The sequence below is a fragment of the Echeneis naucrates genome, chromosome 20 (genome assembly GCF_900963305.1).
Source record: "Echeneis naucrates chromosome 20, fEcheNa1.1, whole genome shotgun sequence".
Classification (NCBI taxonomy): Eukaryota; Metazoa; Chordata; class Actinopteri; order Carangiformes; family Echeneidae; genus Echeneis; species Echeneis naucrates.
In genome coordinates, this window is record NC_042530.1 from 11040470 (window position 1) to 11066543 (window position 26074).

Below are 26074 nucleotides of genomic sequence, written 5' to 3' on the forward strand. Positions count from 1 at the left end.
AGGTTCATCCACCTGGAGGACAGAATCATATGCCACATTCTGTTGTTGGATTCCACCTCAGCATACAACACAATGATCCCACGGACTCATCGATGAACTGGTCACTCTGGGTCGAAGCCCATCCCACGGCAACTGGGCGCTTGACTCTTTAACAGACCCCAGTCAGGGTACACAACCTCCCATCACTCTCAACACCAAGGGATGAACTCTAAGCCACCTTCTGTACGCACTGCCAATGCATAACTGCTCTGCCATTCACCTGAGCGCCACTAAACGACACAGCTGTGGTGGAATTAATCTTTCACAACGACGAGTCAGAGTGCAGGCAGGAGGTGGAGCGCCTGGCTGGTTGGTGAAGACGTAACAACCTTTGCATCCACGTGGAGGAAACGAAAGATATTAGCAGGGTCAAAACTGTCCACCACCCCCCCTCCCTCCCCCTTCCACTGAAAGGGCAGCTGTTGAGGTGGTCTCCAGCTTCAATAGCTGGGAGTCCACATCACTGGCTGCCTTGCTTAGAGCAACAACACTTCCTGTCATCCATGAAGGAGGACCTCCCGCATCATGAGCGACCCCCTTCCCTCAGGTAGAAGGCTGCGCAGCATCAGAGCCACCCGGCTCAGAAACAACTTCTTTCCTGATGCTGTGAGACTGTACAATAAAGAAGTCAGTTAAGTGTCTTCTGTTTTCACGCAGCCATTTCACACTGTAAAACACAAAACAGTGTTGCTGGGATGTAGCTTCACCAGTGTACAATTTTATGATTTACTATATATGTGATTATCTAACATTTGAATGGAGATGCAGTTGCCTGTTAACTATCAAACGCTGACAAAGGGCAAAACCACTGAGCGGCGGCTTAATCCTAGGTCACTTCAAACGTCAGAGACAACACACAAGTGTCAAGTTTACCTGCAATGGCGTGACCATGACTGAGGCTTAAGCACCACTTACTGTCTTGCAGTTGGTGAAGATCAAACCCTGCAGATGGCTGAGGGGATGAGGTGAATGCTTTATTATTTCGAGACCCCTGTCAGTCCCTGGCCTAATCTCACATTGCCCGTTTTGTCACTGATCCCTCCAATACAGTGACATAAAAACATCCATGGTATTTTTCACTGAAGTTTTCACAATACTACTGAAGTAGAGGCCCGATTGGTTTTCAGGATGTTTGGAAGTTAGGTGGCCTGCATGTTTTACTTTAGCGTCTAAGTGGCATTTTGTTCTGAAAAACTCAATTTTACTTCTAAACCACATTTCAACACAACCTTAAAAATAAAAAAGGGAAAAAAAACAATACTAAATGTAGCGTATACAGAAATATACTAGATTTAAAAATGGAAGAAGCACTTCCTACATCCAAGGGCAATAATTTTTTGGAACAGTATCGGCAAAAGCTTTGCCACCTTTAGGTTTTACTGGCACATAAGAGGGATAAGCTTTCAGATCTAAGAGATCTAGAAGCTGAGTGCCAATGGATAAGGGCTGTGATGTAAAGTGGGACCTGGCCATGCAGAGCTATAATCGGCACAGTCTTAAATTTAATACTGAAGAGAATAGTGCACAGAGAAGAGAGGCTAAGACTGGGTTTATGTGGTCACGTTCAACATTGGGCACAGAGACTCTAAGATATACTGATGACTTGAGAGATCCCCTTGTAGCTCTTTACTACTTGTGGCGCAGGTGGTTATTTATATAAGAGTTAAACATCTGTTTGGGTTTATGTTTATGTGCATCTGAAACAGCATGAGTGTGTGAACTCCCACCTGCCAGACTGCCAGGCCGTTGCAGCGTAGCGGTAGCGTAGAGCTCGTGGGAGATCTTGTACTGGTCAGAGGCGTGGTGAGATGCCAGCCTTTTGGGAGACAGAGTGGCATAGCTCCCTATGCCCGAACTCATCTGAAAAGTCAAGAGGTTTTCTTCTCCCGTGATTCAATTATTATACATAATTACAGAAAATGTACCGGTGCATTTACTTGACATTACATTACAATACTTTGGCAGTCAAAAGGACTAGAGTGACTTGGCCAGTAGGATTTCCATCTCTGTCAATCCAAATGAAAAGCTTAAAACTTGTATTATGCAATAAAAGTTAAAAGTATGAGTAAACTATGTCTAAATCACTTAGAGCGCCATGACATCAGGTCACAGTGTGGGATATTGGATTTGAGCTTTCAACAAATTTAATTAAAATGATTTAGATGAGCTGCAGCAACTATCAGGGTATCCAAAAGCCATGTCAGAATCTTATTGTTGTGATACTTCAAACATTTGATCATTCAAAAGATTGAAAACTGACTTGCATTTTTGTTGGGAAACAAATCTCGACTTTCACTCAGACTGCATAATGCCATTCTCTGTCAATCTCTCTCTCTGTCAAAGTTAACACTCAGCCACATGGCATCAATATTAGAGCTATATGATACTAGAAATAGTGTTTTTTATTGGAATGACTTGACTCACGAGTACAGCACTGTTAAAGAACTACTAAGACCGGGGATTTAGCACTGTAAATATTGGACTTTATAGAATAATCCTTGTAGTAATGCAAATTACATAACAGTGTTCAATCACTTTCTACATCTCCAGAATTAAATGTTGACACAGAGAGTGACTTGCTCTGTAATAAAAATGTACAAGTAATGTAAATGTGGCCTGTCCCTAAAACAAATCCATTGTGGTGTAGAAAACAAAACAAAACATGACAATACAAGCCAGGATAATATTTAACAAAGACAAACCAGATGAAAAAAAAAAAAAAAAAAACTCCACTGACTTCATTGAAAAAGGGAGAAGTTTCTCTGATCACACACAATTTTTTCGATCAACAGTTTCATATTGCAATAAATTGTGTTTGTTTCAGTGGTTTGCAACAAATCACATTTCTGATGCCATTTGAGTGCCCGTTTCACATGACAATATCCCTAACACCGTAACAGTCTGTACCTGGTGAAGAGGGGATGATGATGAGCTGGCCCCTCCTCCTGCTGCTGTGGAGTTAGGTGGAGATGCCACCCTCAGGGGGGACCCGCCTCCTCCTGCTGTTGTCACAGCAACTGTGGTGCTGAAAGACATATGGGAAAAGTCAACTATTTTGTCAGAGAAATGACGACAGTAAAACATTAATTCCATTTCACTTTTAAAAACAGTCAAATGCCTCCTCCGTCTTTTGTTTAATTTATATGCACGGCATGTCTGCATGGACTGGAGGACAATCAACCACAATCAACAAGGGCAATTTTCTTGTTCAATTCTACTCTATTCTTTTGTAACCTTACTTTTATAGCAATTCTCTAAAATGTCAGCCCCTTTTATCCACCTTCAGATTCGATTATATATCAGTATCAAACCTTTATGTATCAAAATCAATATCAGTGTCGCAGCCACCAGGGCACTCTACCTGTATGACTTGGCCAGTCGATTAGCAGGGGACTGCTTGGGAGAAGAGGAGGAGGAAGGCAGCCGTTGAGTAGTAGAATACCCTGGTGTGTCGGAGGCAGATCCCAGGCGTTGGAGCTTACTAGGTGAACTGGAACCTGAGCCCCCTCCTCCTCCAGATAGAGGGGAACTGACACGCTGGGCAGGCAAGGTGGAGCTGGAGTAGTAGATACCTAGAAACCGAGGAAAATGAAAGAAAAAAATCAATGAAGATGGGAGGTAGAGGGATGAGTGAGGACATGGCAGGGCTGTTTTTTTTAATGATTGGGAGTACAGATACAGGCAGCTCATGGTGCAAAGGTCTGGTATTTTATGGTGAGCTGATAACAGGAAAGACATACATTTAAAAAGATACAAGGCTTGGACAGACCAGAGGATAAAACACTGGCTCAACAGTGGAGTCAAAATTCAGGGTTTAAATAAAAGCTTGTTTTAATTTCATGGTCTGCTGTTATGGTGTTCAAGTCTAAACTAAAACTCAATAAATGGCATTTGGGAGAAACCAGAAGGACTAAGTTGTATCTTAGATACTTTGGCATTATAAAGTATATGCTGCGCTATGAAATGACGACACATGTATGGCTCATATCTTTGACACCATGGGAGCTGATGTTGCCTGTTCATAAATTATGGAGGAATAATACTAACATACAAGAAAATTATTTATGCTGCAGGCAATGGAAACATTCTAACACTAGAAATGTTTTTATTCCAATTCGTGTGTATGTCTATCAGTGTCTCCAAATGTCATCTTTGTGTGTCCACAGAGCTTCAAGCTATGTCGGATTAATTTATTGTAAAGAAAATGCATCTCCACGAGGAGAGACACAGAAAGAGTGGGGCATATCAGAAGGAGGTGTGTTCTTACCTGACCCTGCCCCAGTTTGTGATTGCTGTTGCTGGGCTGCACGACTAGATGTCACCTGAGGGGATGTCGGGGGAACACGGAGCAAGGGAGGGAAGATGACACGCCATGACAGGATGGAAGGACAAATAGGGAGAGGGAGAGGTTGGGTAGTAGACAGTTAATAAAAAAAAAAAATAAAAAAAAAAGGATAAAAGAGAATTCAAGAGAGTTGTGACCATCAAAAACTGCAAAAACTTATGCACAATGAGATCAGTCAAGCCTTTGAGGATCCCAAATGAACCCAGAGCAGCTAGTAATGAAGTCCCCACAGAAAACAGAAGGGGTGATTCAAACAGACTAATAGAGGCAGAATACAGACCCATAGAACTCAGATGACTGAAATTATTTCTAATAAAGCTGTGTTGCACCTCCCACTCAAAATCATCTGCTGTCACATAAACTTCAATATTCACAGTTATTTGAAATAATTGTTAAGTTACTCACGCTGATCTCTCATGGTAATAAAATCTGAACATCAGGATGATGTTGTCTTCATTTTGAGCCACATGTAAATGGACAGTGTCCTGGTCTCGACACTTGTACAAAAGCGAAATTCCTCACCAACAAACAAAAACACTCATGTGCCATCCAGCGAGGCAAAGCGCGAGAGGCTTTTCTGCCTTGCATTACATGCAGGTATGTTGTAATATATTCTCCTTAGCCTCCAGACACAGTAGGGGGAGCATATGCTAGCGCTCCACTGTGCCTTGTATAGCCTTGTGTTGATGGTTAAAGCTGTAGAGGTGATTCAAATATGTAATTTCTAGACTGACATGGCTGCAATTGTGCGAGACGTACATTATGCAAGCACACAGTCACTGAGTCACCTTGGAAGACTGTGAGTACTTTAACAGTAGCTACACAGCAGCTGCACTCAAAATTTGTATCGTTCTCTGCAATAAAAGTTACTCTCCTTTATATTTGAGATTTTCTATGTTTCCATTACTTGCTCTCCACTTGACATGAGCGTAAAACCATGGCTACAGTACAACCATATTCAGCTGCCATTTAAATACCTGAATCTGTATCTGTGTTTCCAGACTTATCTATAAACACAGAAATATAATGACAACATACATGTAATTATCCAATAACTGGCAGGTCATTATGTGAAACCACACATCTGGGGCTCTATTCATATGCTATATTTGCAAACCATTACTAGATGTGAATATTTTCAGACAATTGTGCAGAGAAACCCTGAACGGAAAAAAAAAAAGGCATGCTAGCTCAGCAAACCCTTCGTTGATAAATACTGCAACACTCACGCACCGTCTCCCATTATGTTCTCAATGGCAGTCTCTCATTAGATTTTCGTGCTTTTGAAATGAGCCAAAGCGTGTCTGCTTAAGACAACAGGCCTTTGATTGTAGCCCTGCTTTGTTTGCACAGGGGTCATGGAAAGAGATTTATCTCTGGCTGAGTGGATTAGTGGAATCTTTCTCCAAAAAAGGCAAATTAGGGGAAAATGCTAAGTCTAAAATGAGGAGCAGGTATATAATAAATTACACGATAGGTAGTAAGCTAGGGTGCTTCCACATATTTTCAAACAAGTTTGTGGCACATGCTCTGATGTGGAAATGTTCCACCCCGATTTGATCCACTCTGATCTCTGCACTGATACAGTAAATTATGGTGGAAGATGCAAATAAACCTGCCTCGACTATGTTTATATAAGTAAGCTGACTGTTGCTGCTGTAATTGGGAAATTTCTAGCTGCAAAAAATAAAAGAATAAACAAGATTGTGTGCATAAAGCCACTATCCTATTACCCATAACTTTACCAAGGTAAGGAAACCTACCCTATCCTATAGCTAAAATTACACTTCAACATGTGTTTCTGCACTTAGTGTAGTTGTTATTTGAGGGGTTCATGCAACCTAAGCTGAGTGCACATTTAAGTATATGATGTGACACGATCTGCTTGTCTGAGTGCACAATGATAAAGAGATTTTCAGAGTGTCTATAAACAGAGAGGGACTCTTAATGGGTAAAAGGAAAAAAACCTTTTACAAGCCCTTTGTGTTAGTGCAGTTGGTTATGAAGCCAAGTGAGCGATCTGAGGCTGATGAAACGAAAGCCACAAAACGGAGTTTAAGCACCCTGTTAATGGTTATGTCAGTTGTTGAACACTTCCGATTTGCTACAGTCAAGACACACATTCAGATAGAAATGATCTTAGGATGAAGGTTTGAGTGGATGGATAAATAGATGGATGTGTGATTCACGAAATAAATAAATCATGGATCAAGAGTATAGATGAATTGCTGGCTGAGTTAACTAATAGACAGAAAGCCTGATGTGCTGTGTGAGGGAGAGCACTTTCTCAGTTGCACTCCGTCTCATCTCGCAAATGCTGCTTCTTTTCTCCTCCAGTAAAACACTGGAATGTTTGAGGTGCCATGTATCCATGCATTATTAAAGCAGGGCCTCTCAGAGTTATAAATACTCTACAGAGGAGCAGCAACATGCGGGACCTTTCACCCCCCCCCCCCCCAACTCTCCCTGAAACAGTCACTTCTAAAAACTTTAAACAGATGCACTCATATATACACACTAGGTCCACGGTGTGCATATAAATCACCTTCATGTTTGTATGCACACATGTATACCCAGGTCTGCAAACACCCCAAACAACATGCTCGCATGCATGTATTGCACATGCATGCAAGCTGCATCTGCCTATCAAGCTGCACTGGCATGTGTAAAGCTATTCATGGGCAACAAGCCTTGCTGACAACACTGGCCCCATTACACTGACAAGCCAAAAACATCAGAGAGGAAAATGCACGCACGCACGCACACGCACACACACACTTCTGCTCACAGAGATGGTGAGCAGAAAGGGAAGGGTAGGAACAGGGGAGGAGGGAAAGGAGGACAGAAACACAGCAACAAGAACACAAAATATCACACCATTCTGAGAGACATAATACAAATAAGGGCTCACTTTGTTTCATCTGTCCATCCATCTAATTCTGTCAGCTGTTCTGTCTTTTTGTCTTTGTCATATTTCTTATTTAATAAGCCGAGGAATGAGCGCTCTGTCTGAAATGAGCTGTGGTATGACTGGAGGCGGGGGGGGAATTAATAAAGGTGTTTACAAAGAAAGATATCAACTCCTTCACCTTCCTCCCACTAAAGATGTACATGTGCAAGGAGACATGCATATATATATATATATATATATATATATATATATATACATACATACATACATACATACATACATACACACACACAACAAATAAGAAACTGACACCGCACAGAACAAACACTCCTTCGCTCAAGGTTAAGAAAAAATGTGCAGGTATTTGCAAAGATAAAACACACAGCCTCAAAGCCCTGACAACATGCTCCCACTTATAATTATTGTATCTTTTTTGGAATCGTTTCTATCTCATCACAAATAGAATATTTTCCCCAGAAACTGGGAATATCTCTGAATGAAACACTGCAGCGGCTAGTGGATGTGTGTGTGTGTGTCTGTCTGAAAGTATGCATGTGCTTGTATGCTGTGTTTAACTACAGGCATGTATCCCAATTTATATGTTAAGGACATGAAAATTAAAAATAATTGGCTCCTACTGCCTCACACTGCTGTGATTAATAATGGACATTTGTCTGACTTTATTCACTGGGATACCTCTGTTTTAATAGTCTCTGTGAAAATCTGATTACTCATCTCTTCCTAAACAGCTTTCGGGAATTTGTCTAACTCCGCCTCTCACCTCCTGCAAAATACAGTTATGTACAGTTGTTATGCTATACTTTACATAAGAAGCCAGCTGAGCAATGGCCAGATATAAAGCACTTCAGTGGTGCTACTGAAGTGTGATTCTGTACAAATTTGCAGTTCCACTCTGATCAACAGACCCCAGTGATGTTGAAAGAAATCCATAGTCAGTAAGAGCAACAAGAGCTGGAGTTACATGTCGGTGAGGAAGCACTGTGTACGGAGGTTGGGGAAAAGGAAGGCTGGTGTTCATTTGTCTGTGATGGAAAAATCTGAGCTGCAAAGAATCTGAAAGCAAGCATATACAGCCCTACGGTGCATCCCCTCAGTGAGCAAAAAAAGGAAAAAAAGTAAATGCAGTTGAGCTTAGACTGTGGGGAGCTCACTTCAGGTGAGTTCACTTCACAGGCAAAATCCTCAGATGTCAATAATTAAAATTCTCTGATGGCTTCTGGCATGTTTTCAAGAAAAGTTAACCCAAACTGCCACTTCTAAGAATCTTTATCCGACCGTCCTTTTCCTCATCATCAGCACCAGAATCCTCTTCGTCATCTGCATACAGCGGCATTTCCTACCTGGTTGTAGCTGTGCACAGCTCCTCCAACCTGCCCACTGCGCTGAGGAGTTGCTGCGGAGATGCTGTCGCTAAGGGCGAGGGTCTGGTTGCTATGGTAGCTGGCAGAGTACTGGAGCGAAGCCTCCGGGGTGGAGTTGAGCTGCAAGGAACTCTGGGAAAGAAGAGCCGGTCCTACCGATAGAGACAGGAGTGGTGTATGGTTGGGTGGGAAGTGAGGGGTCGCATTGAGTTAGTATGTGTCGAGAGAAAGAGAGAGTGAGAGAGTGAGGAGAGAGGGAGATTAAGAGTGAGAAGGAAAGGGGGCATGAAGGGGAGAGATTGAGAGGCATAGAGTGAAATGGGGATGAGAGAGAGCAGCAATTTAGAGCAGATAGTGCAGCAGTGCAGCACTCCGTGAGTTGGAGATGGCATACATAATTTATTAGCAGAGGGAAAGAAAAACAGAGGAACAGAGAGAATGGGAGGAGGAGGAGGAGCAAGGAGATCTGGAGGATGGGAGGAGGAGGTCTGAAAATAAGAAACGACACCTAACAACTTCAAACTTTACCTCCCCAAACATGTTAATTTTTAGCCCGCGCTGTCATTTGACCCCCTGTGTAAGATATAAGGAAGTTCTACTTTGGAAAGAGCCGTATGCTTTACACTCGGCACCACATCAGGGTTGATGGAGAGATCTATATGAAACCGGCTTTAAGTCATTGTTGAGTAAGGCTGCAATAACACACACCACACACACTCTGAATCCCCTGGTTTAGGGCCATATAAAGCTGTTGGTTAGGAATACAAACATCATAAGATTTTTAAAGTGGACTCTAGTCTGCACTCTGTATAGAGTGATGAGTTCAGCTGAAGGGAAATGGAGGAAATGAAGGGAAAAATGACCAATCACTCAATAGAATGTGCTGGTGCGTGAGTGGTTATATAGGTTATCTGCATGTGTGTTTACTTGTGTGGTTTGAATTTATTGAGAGCAGTTAGGCTTTTGACCTCTTAACATTGCAGTTGGTAAATATTTCATTAAGTTGCTATTTTTATGCGCCTCCTCTCTGAATACAAACTTCAAGAGGATAAAATGTATGTAATTAAAGGTTGTAGAGGGAAGTTAAACAAGGATCTCTCTCACTTTCCCTTTTTTCCAGATGTCTAAATATCATGTCCCTATAAAGTGTACAGTAAACACTTTCCCTAAGTTCATTAATGTGTTGGTTTCTTACTCAAAATAACAGAGAGACCCCTAATAATTCTTCCCTCCTAATCTATCTTTGTCAGCCCTTCTCTCATACATTCCCCCAGAATCCCTTTCTCCCTGTGAGTCTGTGTGCTGTGAACTAAGACCAACTCCTCTGCTTCTCCTCTTCACAAAAGAAATGTCTTTTCTCATCTCGATTCATTCTCCGCTTTTTATGAATTATTAAACAGCTCTTTGTGCTACACAGAGTGAGTGGGAGCTCCCAAACTCGTCATCACTCAGCCTTGGTGTTTGCCACATTGTGTGTGTCGTGTGACAAAAACTGCGTACGTTTGTTTTGGTCTTCAAGTGTGTTACGTAAAGTGCGTTGGATAGACTGTAATTCTGCTTGAGTGTTTTTAGGAATTAGTGTGTGTTAGCATGTGACACTAAGTATGCACATGTTAGCGCTGTAAAAAGAAATACAACACACACTGTGTGTGTGTGTGTCGAGAGACCAAGATGAAAAACACTGTCACTTGTAGGGCTTTAAGTCTTTTCATGTCTCTGTAGAGTCTCAGAGTCTCCATGCTTGCATGAAAAATATGAATTTTTCAGCAGCTCTGTAAAATTATGAAAGTAATTTTTACCAGCTTATGAAATGTTCGCAGACTCAGGCACACGCGCCCAGATACAGAGACACCCAATGTTTCTACTTTTTTTTTTTTTTTTATGATGTTTTAAAATAGCACAATAGACAAAAGGCCAAATAATAGTTGGTTTGGGATGTGAATTTCATTAACTTTTTTGAGTCTCTGTAAACTTATTAATGTGTATTGTGCATTTCTGCTTTGATGCCTCACCGTGTGCCCCAAAAAAAAATAAATTAAAAAAAAGGTGCCTCTTTCTCGTCAGTGAAGAGCAACATGCCACTTTTTGCGGATTTAACACACAGCTATTTTCAGTGCTTCTTTTTCCTGGAGGGGGGGCTCACAGCTGCTATGTTGTGTGTAATCTGCACCCCCACATTGTGAGGCTTTTGGTAGAGACCCATTTGCAAAATGGGGAAACACAGTTGCCTATGGAGCACCCTCAATAAGAGTACTTGCAATGAGAGTTCCATCTCATCTCGACACAGCCACAGTGGTTTTGAGGTGAATCATCCAAACAATCTTTCTAAGTTTTAGACTTTTTTATCCTCCATAAATAACTACAAACTGAATAAGACGTCTAAGCCTCTAGTGTGCACCATACATTGTCTGTGTGTGTGTGCACGCTTGCATACATAGATATTACGGTGGTGTCCCACACAGGCCAGCCCATCTTTGTAGTACCAGCAATTATACATGGTGAAAGCCGACTGTATGTGAATAAACTACTAACCAATGCACCAAGCAAGGCATCTTAAAATGCCATCCATTAAAGCAATATCAACTATCAAAAAGGTCACCAGACAATAAGTGAAATGGGAATGCAGTGTTCCAAAACCAATGACCTGAAAAGAAAATGCCAAGCACATTTAGCAAGACCTCCCACATACTCCCCCTCTCTCTATCACTCTTTGAATTTGTTCATCAGAATCCAAGGCTCACGAGATGGAGAAAGCTGCTTGGACCTTGATATTTGTTGGTCTAAATCCAGGAGGGGAACAATGTGTTTGTGTGTCTGCACATCAAAAGAGATTACGTTTTAAATCACTTCCATTAAAAGGACCTCTTGACGCTTTTTTTAGGTGTCAGCTGTGCTCATTAAACTCCTTTTTTAGACTATGGGTGCCAAATACATTGAGTGGAAGGGATGTGTGTTTATTTAAAATATTGAAATATCCAACTACATGTTCAGTATCTAATCTTGAACAAAATTCCCCCTCGACTCAAGTTGCTTACTTTAAGTATAAACCTGATAACTTAATATGAACACAGGGAATAGCTGCACTTAGGCCGGATATCTAATATCCTAAGGGACTAAAACAAGTACATTTTTCCTTCTCCTCTTTCAGGGAAAAAAAAATAAAAATTATTGCTGAACAATACACACCACACTTTTACTTTTATATTTAATCCAGCCATAAGTCTTTGTAAAGGTTGCATGGATATTTTTGCCATCCTAGCTCCAGTTTATTTATTTATTTTGTTGCGGTTTTCTTTTTTTTTGAGTGGTGGCGCATTGAAATTAATTAGATTTGTATTCCATTTTAGTGAGAAACAGGTTTGTTTGTAGTAGGTGAAATGCTACAGTAACCCAGACCTTGGTTTTGTCAAACGTTAGAAAAGTTTGTAAGGGAAAAAAGGTGGATACAAATAAAGAAAAATAATTAACTGAAATTCAATTTGGTCTGCACCTCTATGTTGTTAGTCAAATTGCATTTCATTTGTGTAGCAATTTTGCTTTGCTCTGAGTCAGGTCTCAAAATGGATTGAAATAATTGAAATTTAAATTGACACTCATTTTATAACATTTGTTCTTTTTTTGGGGGGGAGGGTTACTGTGTTTCTGTAAACTTAGTTATGTTTAAGAATGTTTGAATAGCTTTGCTGTGACACCTCACCACCTACAGTATCTTCTGAAAGCAAAACACATTCTTGGTTTTGCAGGTTTTTTCTGAAGACAGCAACATGTCACTTTTCTGTGTTTAACCAGTAGCTACTTGCGCGCGCGCGCGCGCACACACACACACACACACACACACACACACACACACACACACACACACACACACAGCGAGCGATACTGAATTTATCTTCTCCCACGCATATTGATGCTTTTGGTGAAAGCCCATTTGGAAAATAGGAAAACAGCTGGGTGTGGAGCACACAAAATGAGCGCACACAATGAGAGTGCCATCTATTTGGACTCCGATAAGACGGGTGGGACAGGGACTTGAATGAGGTTGATAAGCACACTCACGTTCTCCGCTGTCAAGTATTCCAGATTCCTGAAGGGAACGAATGCAGGAATCCACCAACTCCAAACCTGTGGTCAACTCATCCTCAATATCCTTCTGTCCATCCGCTGTAAGGCAGAAAAGGACAAGGGTCAGAAAACAAGGAGGCAGAGAAATGGACGAGATCTCTGAATTCTAACTGCGGCTATCTACTCCCACGGTCCATAAAGGTCTCAGTTATGAGCTTTTGAACATTTATATTATAAGCTGGAAAGGACCCTGCTTGGTCCTCATCAAGAGCTGAATGTTAAATATGTGTAAGTAAATAGGAGAATTTGTGTATATATAAATATGTATGTAGCCTTTAAAAACAGTATTAAAAAAGGGTTTATGTAGGTCAATTCATGCAATAATGCCTTTACATGCCCAGCCGAGCAGGATCTGTGTGTTTGCACAAATATTCACGGTGAACTTTACCTTGAGCGTTCCAGCGAAACTGCTCATCTGTCGAGCTGCAAAAGAAGAAGGTGTTTACTAATAAAAATAATAGCAAGGGGGAAAGACAGCACTAACACATAAGAAGGCAGTAGAGTAATGGCCACATTTTAAAATGACAGCACAATAAAAACTGTTTGGTAAGTATTTGTACATGTTACAGTGAAGACCAAACCTTGGAATGGAGACATGGTTCAGTCACCCTTGATTTCTTATTTATAGAGGAAAACTTCAGCTACCACTTTTACCTGTGTCCACCATGTTTACCATGTTTAATATATGCGGCACTAAAAGCAACCAAGTCAATAAGTGGCTTTCTTTAATGTTCCATTCTGCTGAAGAGAAGTAAAAACGCACTCCGAAATGTCATTTCAGGCCATTTCCTTAAAAGGCTGTGGACCTCTACATCTACAGCTACGCATGCAAACAGTCCCGCTCATTGGCCCACACAGGTTCTGATCTTCTCCATTCTTTTGATCACTGCCAATTGATCTGTGATTGATGGTGGTGGGGGAATACAGAGAGGAAAATAAAGACAGGTGGAGGTAAACAGACGGGCAGAGAGAGGAACTTAAAGACAGGTTAGAGTTGCCAACTGTGTGATCAATCCACACATGGACAGAATGACTGATGAATGCAGACAGATTCATCTGACTTCATCTACACCATTAAACTAGCTGTTTAGATTACCTGGCTTGTTTCTGCAGTTCTTATATTATGGCTGCTCAGTATTCCTCATGCCCAACTTTCTAATTGAATTTCCGTCAAAGTGTGTGCCTTGGGTGTCATCCTACAATTTGTGTATAAAGTGCTTGCGTGCCTTCTTTTGTGTATACAAGTTTGAAGAGGTATATGAAAATGACTTAATGCATTTATCTGTGTGCATCTGTCTGTGTCTCTGGTTGGCTCAGAAAGCTTTGGACCTCAGAAGAAGGGCATTTTCTGCTCGTATGATTGAACCGGCTGAAACTGCTTTGAATTCAAACAAAGCAGTCAATTGTCATGCACATTGCCTTGTTATAAAGCCTGTGCTTAATACAGACAAGGGGAGAGGCCATTAAGGTCAGCATGAATAAAGAACAAAAGAAGAGAACTGAAAATGTTATTTTGAAGTCTGATCATTTTGGTATTTGAATCTCATTGAATGACTTTCTTTTTTTATTTTCCTTCTCCTTCTAATTCGACAAACTTCTGATATCAGTCAGCCTTGTGAGACAATTTGGCTTCTGTCCTTGCAGAACTTCAGGACCTATGCTGCTGACAGGCCAGCTGGTTCTGAAACGTGATGACCAGACCAGAGGTCAGAGTTCACGTGGACTGAACAGATGGATGCTTCAGTAGTGCTTATTAGCTGCTGAAATCTCACTTCTGGTATAAATGATTAGGTTAGCCTGCAGACAGCGGCACAGCACAACCTCTGGGTCCAGAATGAAACCATAACCATCTGTAAACCTGAATGTATCAATTTGACTAGTGAAACTTGCCGAGACCAAAGATCCGTAGGGCAAAAATATTCATTTACATTTTCTATAATACATAGGAAGACCAGCTGCTTACCATTAAAATGACAGGCTATATGCTATAAGGCTGTACAGCAGATGGCTGGCTCAAAAAAGGAAAGAAAGAAAAACAGGAAAACTATTCTACCAAATAGTTTCAGGAGTCAATATTAACTTTTAGCTTCAAGTCAATTGTTTTTCTGTCTCTGAAGATTTTGTCTGCATCTGCATGATTCTTCTTATTCTGCCCTCCGGATGCAGCTTGTCCTGCTTTTCCTTTTAGTTGAAAGTAATTGTTATGCAACCGCTAACCACTGATAATCACACCGACGGAGCACACATGAATGCAGCGCGAATGCAGGAAGAGTTGGATCCGTTACAAATTAGCTAAGCAAAAATTGAATCACAGCAATGTGGGAGACGGTTGAACTTGGGTTGAATTATCTTTTGACTAGGCTTTTTGAGAAAACTAACTTTTTTAACATCCCAATGGCCAAATTTGCTGATTTGTCTATACTATACATTCCTGTTTATTGTTTAGACTTAACAATTACTGTCCTGACTGACTGATCAGCTCAAACATATTAAAATGAAAAAAATTCATATTTGCAGCTTGCTGGACCTGAAGGTTAGTGAAGTGGGATTATGACCAAAAAGCCTTTGGATCAAATGCTTGCACCGGGGGAGAAATTTTAAATAAGGCAATTACACTCCAGTTGCTATGCAGTTGTTAAGGTAGCAAAAAGTGCGACTTTCTTGAGTGAATCTCTTTAACCGTCTGAATATGAATTAGGATTACTCAGTAAGTCTCTGCCTGGCAGTGGAAGGTTAAAGAACATACTTTTCAGGATGACCATAGCCTTTATGCTCTGCTACATTCAATTCTCCCTGACTGGTCTGTCATGGTCCCTTACATTAAAGATCATTTTTGATTTTGTTTTTTTCTTTAATTATGCCTTTTAATTACAATTTGTTTGGTTTTTGGTTTTACATCTCCTATTTTACACCTGCTTAACACACTGGCCGTAATTGAGAGAGACAAAAATGCAGAAAATGCATCATCAGGTCAGATGGAATTTGGATTTGCTGTATCGCCAATGTCTGTTGCCTGAACAGAATTAAAGCACACATCCGAGGTAGAAAAAAAAAAAACAAAAAACAAAACAAAAAAAAAAAACAAAACACTACATCAGATTAAAAACTAAGTGATGGCACAACTGTGCTTTCATGTGACTGAGAAAAAAAGCCAACAGGGTAACAGTAGCAAACAATGTGTCAGCATGTTACAGTGTAGTTGGGTTCGAGAGGGAGAGGGGGTAAAATAGAGAAAGAAAAATTAGCATGAGGCACGCTGAGAGCTGGTTGACAGGAAAGAGTGATTTAATAAGCATTATTCCACAGCGCTGAACACTCTCACCTACAATGGCACGGCATTACACCCAGCAAGGCAGTGCATCTCTTTTACGAGTGAGTCTATATCAGAGAGACATCTTATATTCACAACTCCGCTCTTAACCTTCACGCAGCTTAAATCAACAGACAGCGTCCTCTACCGTTCCCTGTGCAATCCACACGTGTGCGCACACACTACTTAGCATTCACCAAGCCTGGGAGAAATATATGGTTTGCTCCCATCAGCCTAATTTGTGCTTTGGTGAGGGCTAGTGTGTGTGTGTGTGCGCGCATTTGTCTCACAGGGATACAAAGACTGAGGGACTTAACCCAGGAATCCCAGCAGCCACATCCTTTATGAGTTATTAGTCAACAGCATGGAGAGCATTACTCTGAGAGAGTTACACACTGTCACACAAGGTTCTGCTCAAATCCTCCAGCTGCTTCCTTTCACAGATAGTGGCACTTAAGAACACTTGCCTGCCCCGATAAGGCTGTCAGCCTCAATGTGAGCATGGGTATGTATGCTCAGCAAGCAAACACACATGCTCACGTTCACAGCTTGTTCTCACACGACACAGGGCATCCACAAAAAAGTGCACTGTACAGGCAAAGCATTCAGGAGCAAACTCTGCTGACAACATGCTTAACTGCAACCTAACCAAAAATAATAGCTCTGGTACTTGTAGTTCACTGGTTAATGCTTTTCCTTATATAATTTTAATAACAATTACAATCACTGGCGGGTATTTTTCAACGTTACACTGTATCAACAAGGAAAGCAAACATATATTCAGTTCATCCACCCCCATGCATATCTGATAACACTTATCTCCGCTGCTGAGCATCTGCCCCACAGTTTTCTGACTTTCCTTTACCAGTGAACTCATATTAAAGTATAACCCGGGAATCCCACATCGGAGTTAGTGTCTAGGTCAAAGCTCTATTTTGAAATGCCTCTGCACTTTTGAGTGTCTCCTATGTGTGTTGCTGACAGCGCTCTAAGCCAGACACCGGGTTGAGAGTATCGGGTTAGTCAAGAGAAAAGAGTCGGGTTGCCTTGCAAGTCCAGGGTTCTGCTTCCCTCCCTGACTCCTACTTCCATCTTGGTTACCTCTATGGTTCAGTCATTTTAAGAAAAGATTTGGGGTATGAAGCGTACAGGTGGCACATATATGCACAGATTTACAAATCCATGAACACCTTTTTTTAACAACATATGCAAGGTGTCAAATTTACAAAAACATTTAACTAAAAGCACTTAATGTCTTCAATAATCGCTATCCTGTTGATTTGGGAGAGGAATTAATGGAAGTCTTGGTGTGCAGTCCTGGCTTATTTCATCCACCACTAAAACAGAAGCTTAATGGACCAGAATCCTTGGCGAGACATTTACTAATGCCTTACTAAGACATAGCCAAGAACTCATTTCTGCTGTCTAAAAACTATCTATGCCTAAATCCTTGTTTTATATTTGTGTGTTTTAGGAATTTTAGGTTTGTTTTTTTTTTTTTTGAGCTGAGGTGCTAACTGGGGCCAACTGAATTTTCCGTAATTACCTACCAAGTCTAAATTAGTTAGGAATGTTTTCAAACCACATTTAACCGAATATGACAGACATCTTCCAGTTCCACAATGTTGTGTTTAAAAATATTTAATTTTGCATTGGACTAACAAAAGCAGAAGTAGAGTGAGGAAAAAGGTCTTTTTAATCAAAAACACAATTTCCACAAGTGTGAATTTCTCTCATTTGTAACTACAATGGCCGCATTCATATCATCAGCAAAGAGCATCCGGAGAGGTGCTGCCAAAACTGCAGAAGAGGAGGGCGAAAAAAAAAGCTGCATCTTCCCTCAAGGAATTTCCTCCCAAAGAGCATCTGTTCATTCCCTCCAGAGTTTGTCAGGCACACCCTCATAACACGCAGCGGAGCCTGTTATGAGGGCAGGTGATACAGAACAGACGTCCCTTGATTATTACAGGCAATTAAAAAGGTAATAATTCATGTTACTGAAGAGATGTGCCAAATTTGTCAGGTCTGAAAGTCACCTAGAATCAGCGCAGGTGAGGATCAGGGTTGACAGATGACATTTATGTGATTTTTTTTTATGTGCTCACTTTATATCTATCTTCAAAGACATAGTAAACTACAAACTACTCAGTTTGTGTATTGTGTACAAGTTTAAGACGACGAGAACAAACTATAAAGACCCCTGTGTCAATTGTGTCATATTTAGTGGAAACAAAATGAGTTGTCGACAAAGTTGTGTTTAAAGAAGTGACAATGACCTCAACTTTTGATCATAGGAGCTCATCCTTAATCCAAGTGAAGGTTTGAACCAAACCTGAAGTAATTCCCTCATAACATGGCCGAGCTATCTTATTAAGAAGAGGTGGATGTACAAATGCACACGCACAACTTGAAAACATAATGCCTTTGGCTCTCTGACTGTCCAAAGACAACATGTCACCATAAAGACTGTATAATTGCTTGTCTTTCCTCACTGTTTAATAGACAGATTTTTGGAAGAATGACAAAAGCATACACAATCATTCAAAGTATTTAACAGCAACTTGCTACAAAAATATTTTTTGTAGAGCTGAAAGAAAAAGTATTTCTATTCTTGAATGAGCTGCAGCTTTCAATGAATACTTTGATTTAGTCTTTCATCAAGATCTTTCATCAACATCAAGATGCATAAGGTGGTATTTCCTCCCTTTTATCACTGAACTTTCCAGCTCACTTAACCTCAAATAAAAATGAATATCTCAGTGTCAGATATATATCACATAAAAGTCCAGCAAATTGTAGTGTATGGATTAGATGTATGTGCCAACATGAGCATGAAGTATGAATCGGGAGTAAGAATTGAAAAAGTGCTACTGGATCTCTATGGACCTCCATAACAATACTCCCTGAAAAAAGGTCTGATGTCAAGGTCAGCTGAAGCACTCTGGGAGGGATTCAGTGTCTGTTCAGGGACAGCTGAACCAGCAGGATTGACGGCCTTGGACTTGTCAGCATAATCTCAGGTTTTTCATTGGAGGAGGAGGTGGGGAACTAACTGCCACCATGTTTTTCAACAATTGTAAAATGAGATGCTGTTCACTGGGGTTAAATTTAATCTAATACTGTCCATTTAGTTGTCCATCTACATTATACCATACATAAACCCACAGTACTAATTCTGTCTGAATGACTTTCAATGACTAGATTCCTCCCTAAAACATTTATGCAACAATGTGGCCATTTGAGAAAAAAGTTGGAGAAGGGTGACGGGAGGCTTGATAGAGGACACACTCACCCTGCTGCATTTAAATAAATTCCTCAAAATCACTAAGAGCAATAATAAATGCAACGTCTATAAATAGTGTAGAGGGTTGTTATACATGCATTTGTAGATTTTAATCTAATAATTGTACACATGTTCACCTATTAGTGTTCAATAGATGGCCATTTATAAATTGCAATGAGTGAATCCACATGCTTTGAATGATCTTGAGTGGCATAGTGTTCTGTTAATCTATAATGATTCAGACACATTTTGGATTTATATATCAACTTAAAAATTAATCGAAATATCAATATTTTAATATTCAAGACACCCTGGACTGAATCCTGATTGAATGTAACAGCAGTAGTATGAACATTACATTTTTTTCTTTTTTTGATTATTAAACTGTTGAGAGCGCTGAGAGGCTTTGGTTGACTGTAATCAATCCATCACTGAATTTATCATATTGGCAAAATCTGTCCTGTGGGATTTATCCAAAAGTTCACAAACAATCAACCAAAAACCTTATAGGACATTTGCATCGATGTTGTGATTGATGTGAGTATTTCCAGTTATGGACTGAAAAACAAATAAGTGATCTGAGCCTCAGCCTCACACGGTGTGAGAACATAAGGTATCTCCATGTGGCACAGCTCATTCATTTCAGTGTGAAAATGCCAGCAAATGTAATGAAAAAGTTGTGCGCACACCACTTTTCTGCATGCATATGATTTGGGAACCGCTCCCCTTTTTGAGGATGTGTCTGTTGAATGGATGCAAACTTTCCCGCTGGTAGTTGTCATAACAACCGCATTTTACATCATCATTGTCAGCATTGTGCGACAACATAACGGTAATCTGTCAATCTGGAGTGGGCTTTTAATGCTCTGTATAGGGTGTGGGGGTGGGGTGTGTGCATGTGTGCGTGTTTGACAGAGAATTTAAATTGCCTTTGTGTTGGGAGTGGGCGATATGACAATGTGAGTAAAAGAACGAGATCAACATAAAACTATATCAGTCCCTCAACTCAGACTAACGCAAAATGTTACAAAGTCGAAACACTGAAGCTGAAAAACAAAATGTTTCTTGGGTGCATGTAGGCTTGTCTGCTTTGACTATATGCAGTATGTAAGAGTATGTATGTGCGTGCACATGTGCGAGTATTTATACATCCAAGTGTGAGCTCTCTGATACTCTATTCAAAAACCAAGTCTATTATGCTCACAACAAGGCTAAGGAAGAACCTTTGTGCATCTGACAGCTGACTGACAGTTCAACAGTAGGACTAGAAGAGAATTGTCTAGTCACAGAAATGATTTTTAATGCCTGACTACTGACAGCTGCAACAAAAACTTTCCGCTTTCCCATCTGTCCACATTAAGGTCTTCCACACTCACATGCAGATGTTTAGCTAAGCAGCATGTGTGTCTGCATGTTGTTTGTGTTTAAGTATTTTGCGTTTATTTGTGAGTCAATTATGAGCATGAATGGAAGTAACAAAAGAAGTAATCTGTTGTCATGCAGCCTTACCAGACACGCTCTCCACACAAACAAAGACACACATACCCATACACAAACATGTGCACATGCTCTAAAATACATTCATTCAGTTACTTGAGTGTGCCTACGCATGCACATTTGTAGGTTTGCATTATGAGCAGCACCTGCTAATTGTACTATTTCAGCTCAGGCACATCTGTTGTGTGTGTCTAAATCATCAAGCTATTATAGATATCATGATAGGTGGGCTATCGCTGTTTTGCACCAGCACAGATGATACATCCATGCATAATTCACCAGGGACGGGTGGCCTGACACTGGCTGTGAACTGTATTATACTCAGCATTATACTCATCTAACAGGGCTCACTGCAGCAAGACTGTTATGACATGTTACTCAGCTGGAGTTTAAAAGCTCTACTTTGATAAATTAATGAACAACTGGATAAAATCTGAACATGATCTGTATCATTGATCTGTGGATGCCGTTAAACTTGACTTCAATCAACTACGAGCCTGATATCTGCCTGTCCATCATTATTTGACCAGGAATTATTGACTTTTTTTGTTGTATCACGCAGAACAAAGTTGGTTTGTGCATAACCTATTTACAATGCAGTGCATTGTAGATGCATGCAGACACCCAGGAGAAATGTAATATGTGTAGGACTGTGCACAGCAGACAGTTTAGCAGATAGTAAATAAAATACAAGCTACTCAATGGTAAGTAAAGTAACCATTCAGGCGTTGGAGGCTGCTGCCAGGCATCCAATCGCCAGGAGTAGACTGCTGACTTTCTGATGAAATGGCAACAGCAAGGATTCAAAGAAATGTGATGCTGATTCAGTATCCAACACTTTGCTGCACTATGACTTCTCAAGGTCAGTGGTGATTCACTTACACTCTCTACCTGAAAGCAACTTCTCTGCCTCGAATTGTAGAATGAGCTTCTCATACGATTCCTTTTCGAATTTTTGTATTTGTGTCCAAAATAGTATTCACCTTTTAGTTATAACGTGATGTAAAACAGACCATTAGACAAAACCAGAGGTGATGACTGAAAGATATGCAGTGTTGGCTCAACGCCCCCGTAACTGAATCATGATCGCAAGTGACAGATTTGCAGTAAAACTGGCATAACGACACAAATTTACATATGAATAATAATACCACAGGCTACTAATTACTGCAACAAATTCTAAAGGACCGATGATATATCAACTCATCGCTGGCCCACCGATCTCAGGAAACAGTCAGCTAACAGACAGCAAATCAACTGTACTGAGAGTCTGGTTCCAAATTGTCTGAACCATCAGAATTGTATGACCCCAATCTTTTGATCAAATGCTTACACAAATGGAGCGAGGCTCCACAAACTGGAAGTAGAAGAGAAACACAAAAAAGGCATAGTGAATTACTGGAACAGCACTCAGGTAAAAGGTTGATGCCAGCAAATAACTGCTGTCTTGCTATAAGCACTAGCTTGCAGCCAGGCAGCGCGCTCTGTTTGGTATCAGCCGCTTGCAGGGCTGTTCTGTGACAGTCAGAGTGAAATACAGCTCTTCAATAGCTTTGTTAATGCTACTGGGCAACACTGTATACATACTGTAGGTTGGAAAAGGGAATCTCATAATGTATGAACACACATACATAAAACATCTGCAGGGACATGTCCAAACAATACAGCAATGACTGTGTCTCCCAGCGGGTAATTGCTCTAGACTTAGGCAGAATGGACCGGCATTAACTATTGATTGAATATTTAATTTGAAATGTTAACAACCATGGCATATTCACTACAGTATAAATGTTATAATTTAACATTTATTAAAGGAAGTCTGGAGAAGTTTATTTGCACTGCCCCAACGCAGCCTTTAAAATGAGATAAAGTTGCAGCCACAGGCTATAGGTTTATGGGATAGGTTTACGTTGTATAACTATGGCTAAGTCAGGTGTGACTGTGTGGCAAAAACCTGTGTTGGCCTGCTTTTTTTTTTTTTTTTAAACAGAATTGATGAGGATTTATTAAGGAAGTCAATAAAGAAATAAACTAGATAAGAGGCAGCACTGATAATAGTACTGATGTCAATAAAATTTTAATCAATCCCCATTCCAAGTTTTGAGTGGTGTTATGAAAATTTGGTTTTTCAGCAGAAAAGGCATTTTCTATCTGGGGATGAGTTGATGAAAGCGCAAACACTAAAATCCAATGTGATGTTGACCCCAGTAAGCATGCTCACACACACCACTGTATTACTGATGGAAAATTATTGGCCAAACAGCAAAAGATTAACCAAGATTACAGAAACCAAAGTGAACACTTGGCTGCAACAGTCATCATAATTTGCCAACTGTGTTGCTGGCTCGCAGTCAGAAACAGTTAGGCCTCACCCAGTGAGATTGATTTCACATGAAGAGCTGTCATTGTCACTAACTAAGGTCCGACAGCATGCAAGTCAATCTCTGGAATATTTATCTAAACTATTGACTAGTACTGTTGTCCCACAATAAGTTTTAGTTCTGAGGACTGGGGCCTTTCTGTTTAGACTTTGCATGTTCCCCCGTGCCCGCATGGGTTTCCGTCGGGCTCTCCGGTTTCCTCCCACCATCTGAAGACTTGCAGGTTTAGGTTAAGCGGTGACTGAGTGGTTGTCGGTCTCTGTTTCTGTGTGTTCTCCCACCGATCGACTGGTGGCCTGTCCAGGGTGGACCTCGCCCTCGTCCAATGTAAGCGGGGTTTGGCTCCAGCAACCCCCCCAACCCAGAAACTGGTAAGCGGTAGAAGATGAGTGATTGTGACTGAATAGCTGTGACTTCAATAAAGTGGGTGGTGCCTAAAAATGAATGCATGGCACATGTTGAGTTTCAATCGCAATTTTATACTCCCATATTTCGGTTGACTTGGAGGAAAAAGGTGCCATATATCTGATCCCTCTGTTTGACGTATCATTTGATGCAAGTGGCACAGCCTTTTCTGCAGTTTTGTGGCAATCCCACACTTCCCTCCTCCTATCAACACTAAATCTCTTCCTTGAGATGAGTGGAAGGGGGCACTTCTTGTGCTTTAAGAGTCCATTTATGCTAGTGGACACTCTGTGTTTGCCAAAGTCATATTTCTTTTCGACAACAAGCAAAATCACCCCACTGTCTCTATCTTGTCTGCGGAATAAATTGTAATCTCCCACAGCCCGTCAAGCACTGTGAAACACACACACACACACACACACACACACACACACACACACACAAGGGCAGTAGTGTGATGTCATGGGCGATGAGGACACCTCAGAGCTTTTGGGTGCTGAAGCAGGCGACGGTGTAAATCACTCATCCCTTGGAGGATAATCTAACCAATGATTTAGTGGGAGTCACGGAGTCGCTCTCAGCAGCTTCCACTCCAGTGAGGGGATATATTAGCGCGTGTATGTGTGCTTTTGTGCTTAGCGTAAGGTTTGGAGTTGGGTGTTTAGGTTAGACAGCGTGCATAGGGTATGGGACAAGAGAATGTCATTAAGTGTCCTCCTGACAATGTGTGTATCTGTGTGTCTCTTTAAGGCTCCCAGAAGGCCATTAACCATTACCTTGTGGCCTCAAACACACACACATACACACACACACAGTACACTCCATATGAGCAGCTGCTGCCTGACTCTGATCAACGTAACAGCTCAACAGGCGCTCCATACATCAATGTCTTTCATTATTGAAAGCTGACAGCTTGAAGTTGAAGATTTCACAGCATTCAATGTGGAAAAGGAACGACTGTTAGCCAAGAGTCTGATACCGTTCATGCTGTGTACACTCACAAGGGTCAGTGTGATGAACAAACAAATCAGCTCAAAGCCTCTTGACAGCAGAATAGTCACAAATCTTGTTACACAGAAGCTTTAGATTCTTCTTTGTTACGAAGCTCAGTCTTAAGGGTTTCTTCTGGTCACTTAGAATAACTCTCCAGGGCAACGTTCATTTACTGGTACTTCAGGCTGATTCACTTGTTTAATGCAACATTTGTTCAAAGAAGTTGGGAGTGGACACATTATACTCCCACAACAACAAACATCTTGGATATAACCAATAATTTCCTTTTAATCTGTTCCTACACATTCAGTCAAGTCTTGACAGAAAACAGTGTCTATCAATGCTTTGTTGGACCTGTCAAGTGAATAATATTCATGATCTAATATATAAATAGCAGGATGTAGTTGCATGTGTGTCGGCGTACATGACGATAAAGTTGTTCACGCAGCCTGCATGGATACATAAATACAGCATGGAGGAACTTATGCATATACTGTATATGATTGATTGATAAGAGTGAAGTGATGTGACATGAACTGGAGCCCTGAGCCTGAGGTTTTAATTAACTGGTAGGTGAGGAAGTGGCTTATCCAGCTATCGCAATATATCATATTGACTTGTCTACAGTGACTCCAGGAGCACGCACACACACACGCACACAAAAGCCATCTGGCTATTGCAGGGCATAGGTATCTTGTGAGTGATGTGGTTTGATGTCTGCCTTTGTTTATTTTTATCCTCAAGAGGCACAAATTGGACACAAGTCAACATTGGCTTGAAAATTCAGAGACATTTGATTTAGCAGTTGGGTGTGTGTTTGTTACAGCTTTCAGTACTATACACACAAACAACACAAATCAGCGCTAAGTCCGCTAATCGGTGTTTGGTTGTTTTACTGTTCTGATTGTGATGTTTTTAATTAGAGGTTGAAAAATTTCCCATTCAGTCCACATTTCAGTTGTCAAATATTGTGAAAAGTGCCTCTAATACAAATTTGAATACAATTTTCTGTCTCTAACTTCCATATCCATTTCTTTGTCATAACAAACTGTTCCAATTGAGAAAATGGGAGAATTTCCTTTTTTTTTTTTTTTTTAAAGAATGCGGTAATCACAGTGGTAGGGGAGGACAATAAATGTGTGAATTTATATTCTACCTAGAAGCTTCTGCACTGTGGGTGGGAATGATAAAGAGCAACAACTTCCAGCAAGTGAAGTCACATTCCACTTTAAGCATCCAAACAAACCCATGTTCCATCTTAGTATTTACTGCTTTAGCCTTTCTGCTGCTGTACACTGTGGACATTGGTGATTCAGAGCTTTAATTTTTACTGCTGAAGATAACGTCTGTCTATATTCAGTGATCAAAGTTCTTTCACCAAAAAAATAAAATAAAATAAAAAAGAC

General features: G+C 40.7%; 1 protein-coding gene across 1 annotated transcript in view; it reads right to left on the bottom strand.

The window, feature by feature from the left end:
- The window catches only part of ctnnd2a (catenin (cadherin-associated protein), delta 2a), a 228178-nt gene that overhangs the window by 111868 nt on the left and 90236 nt on the right, over window positions 1–26074 (bottom strand). The window contains exons 4-10 of the mRNA XM_029528938.1: window positions 13188–13222; window positions 12734–12838; window positions 8657–8829; window positions 4307–4361; window positions 3401–3686; window positions 2947–3064; window positions 1767–1899 (exon numbers count right to left, since the gene is read on the bottom strand). Coding sequence (XP_029384798.1) covers window positions 1767–1899; window positions 2947–3064; window positions 3401–3686; window positions 4307–4361; window positions 8657–8829; window positions 12734–12838; window positions 13188–13222 — 905 coding nt within the window. The remainder of the gene's footprint in view (window positions 1–1766; window positions 1900–2946; window positions 3065–3400; window positions 3687–4306; window positions 4362–8656; window positions 8830–12733; window positions 12839–13187; window positions 13223–26074) is intronic.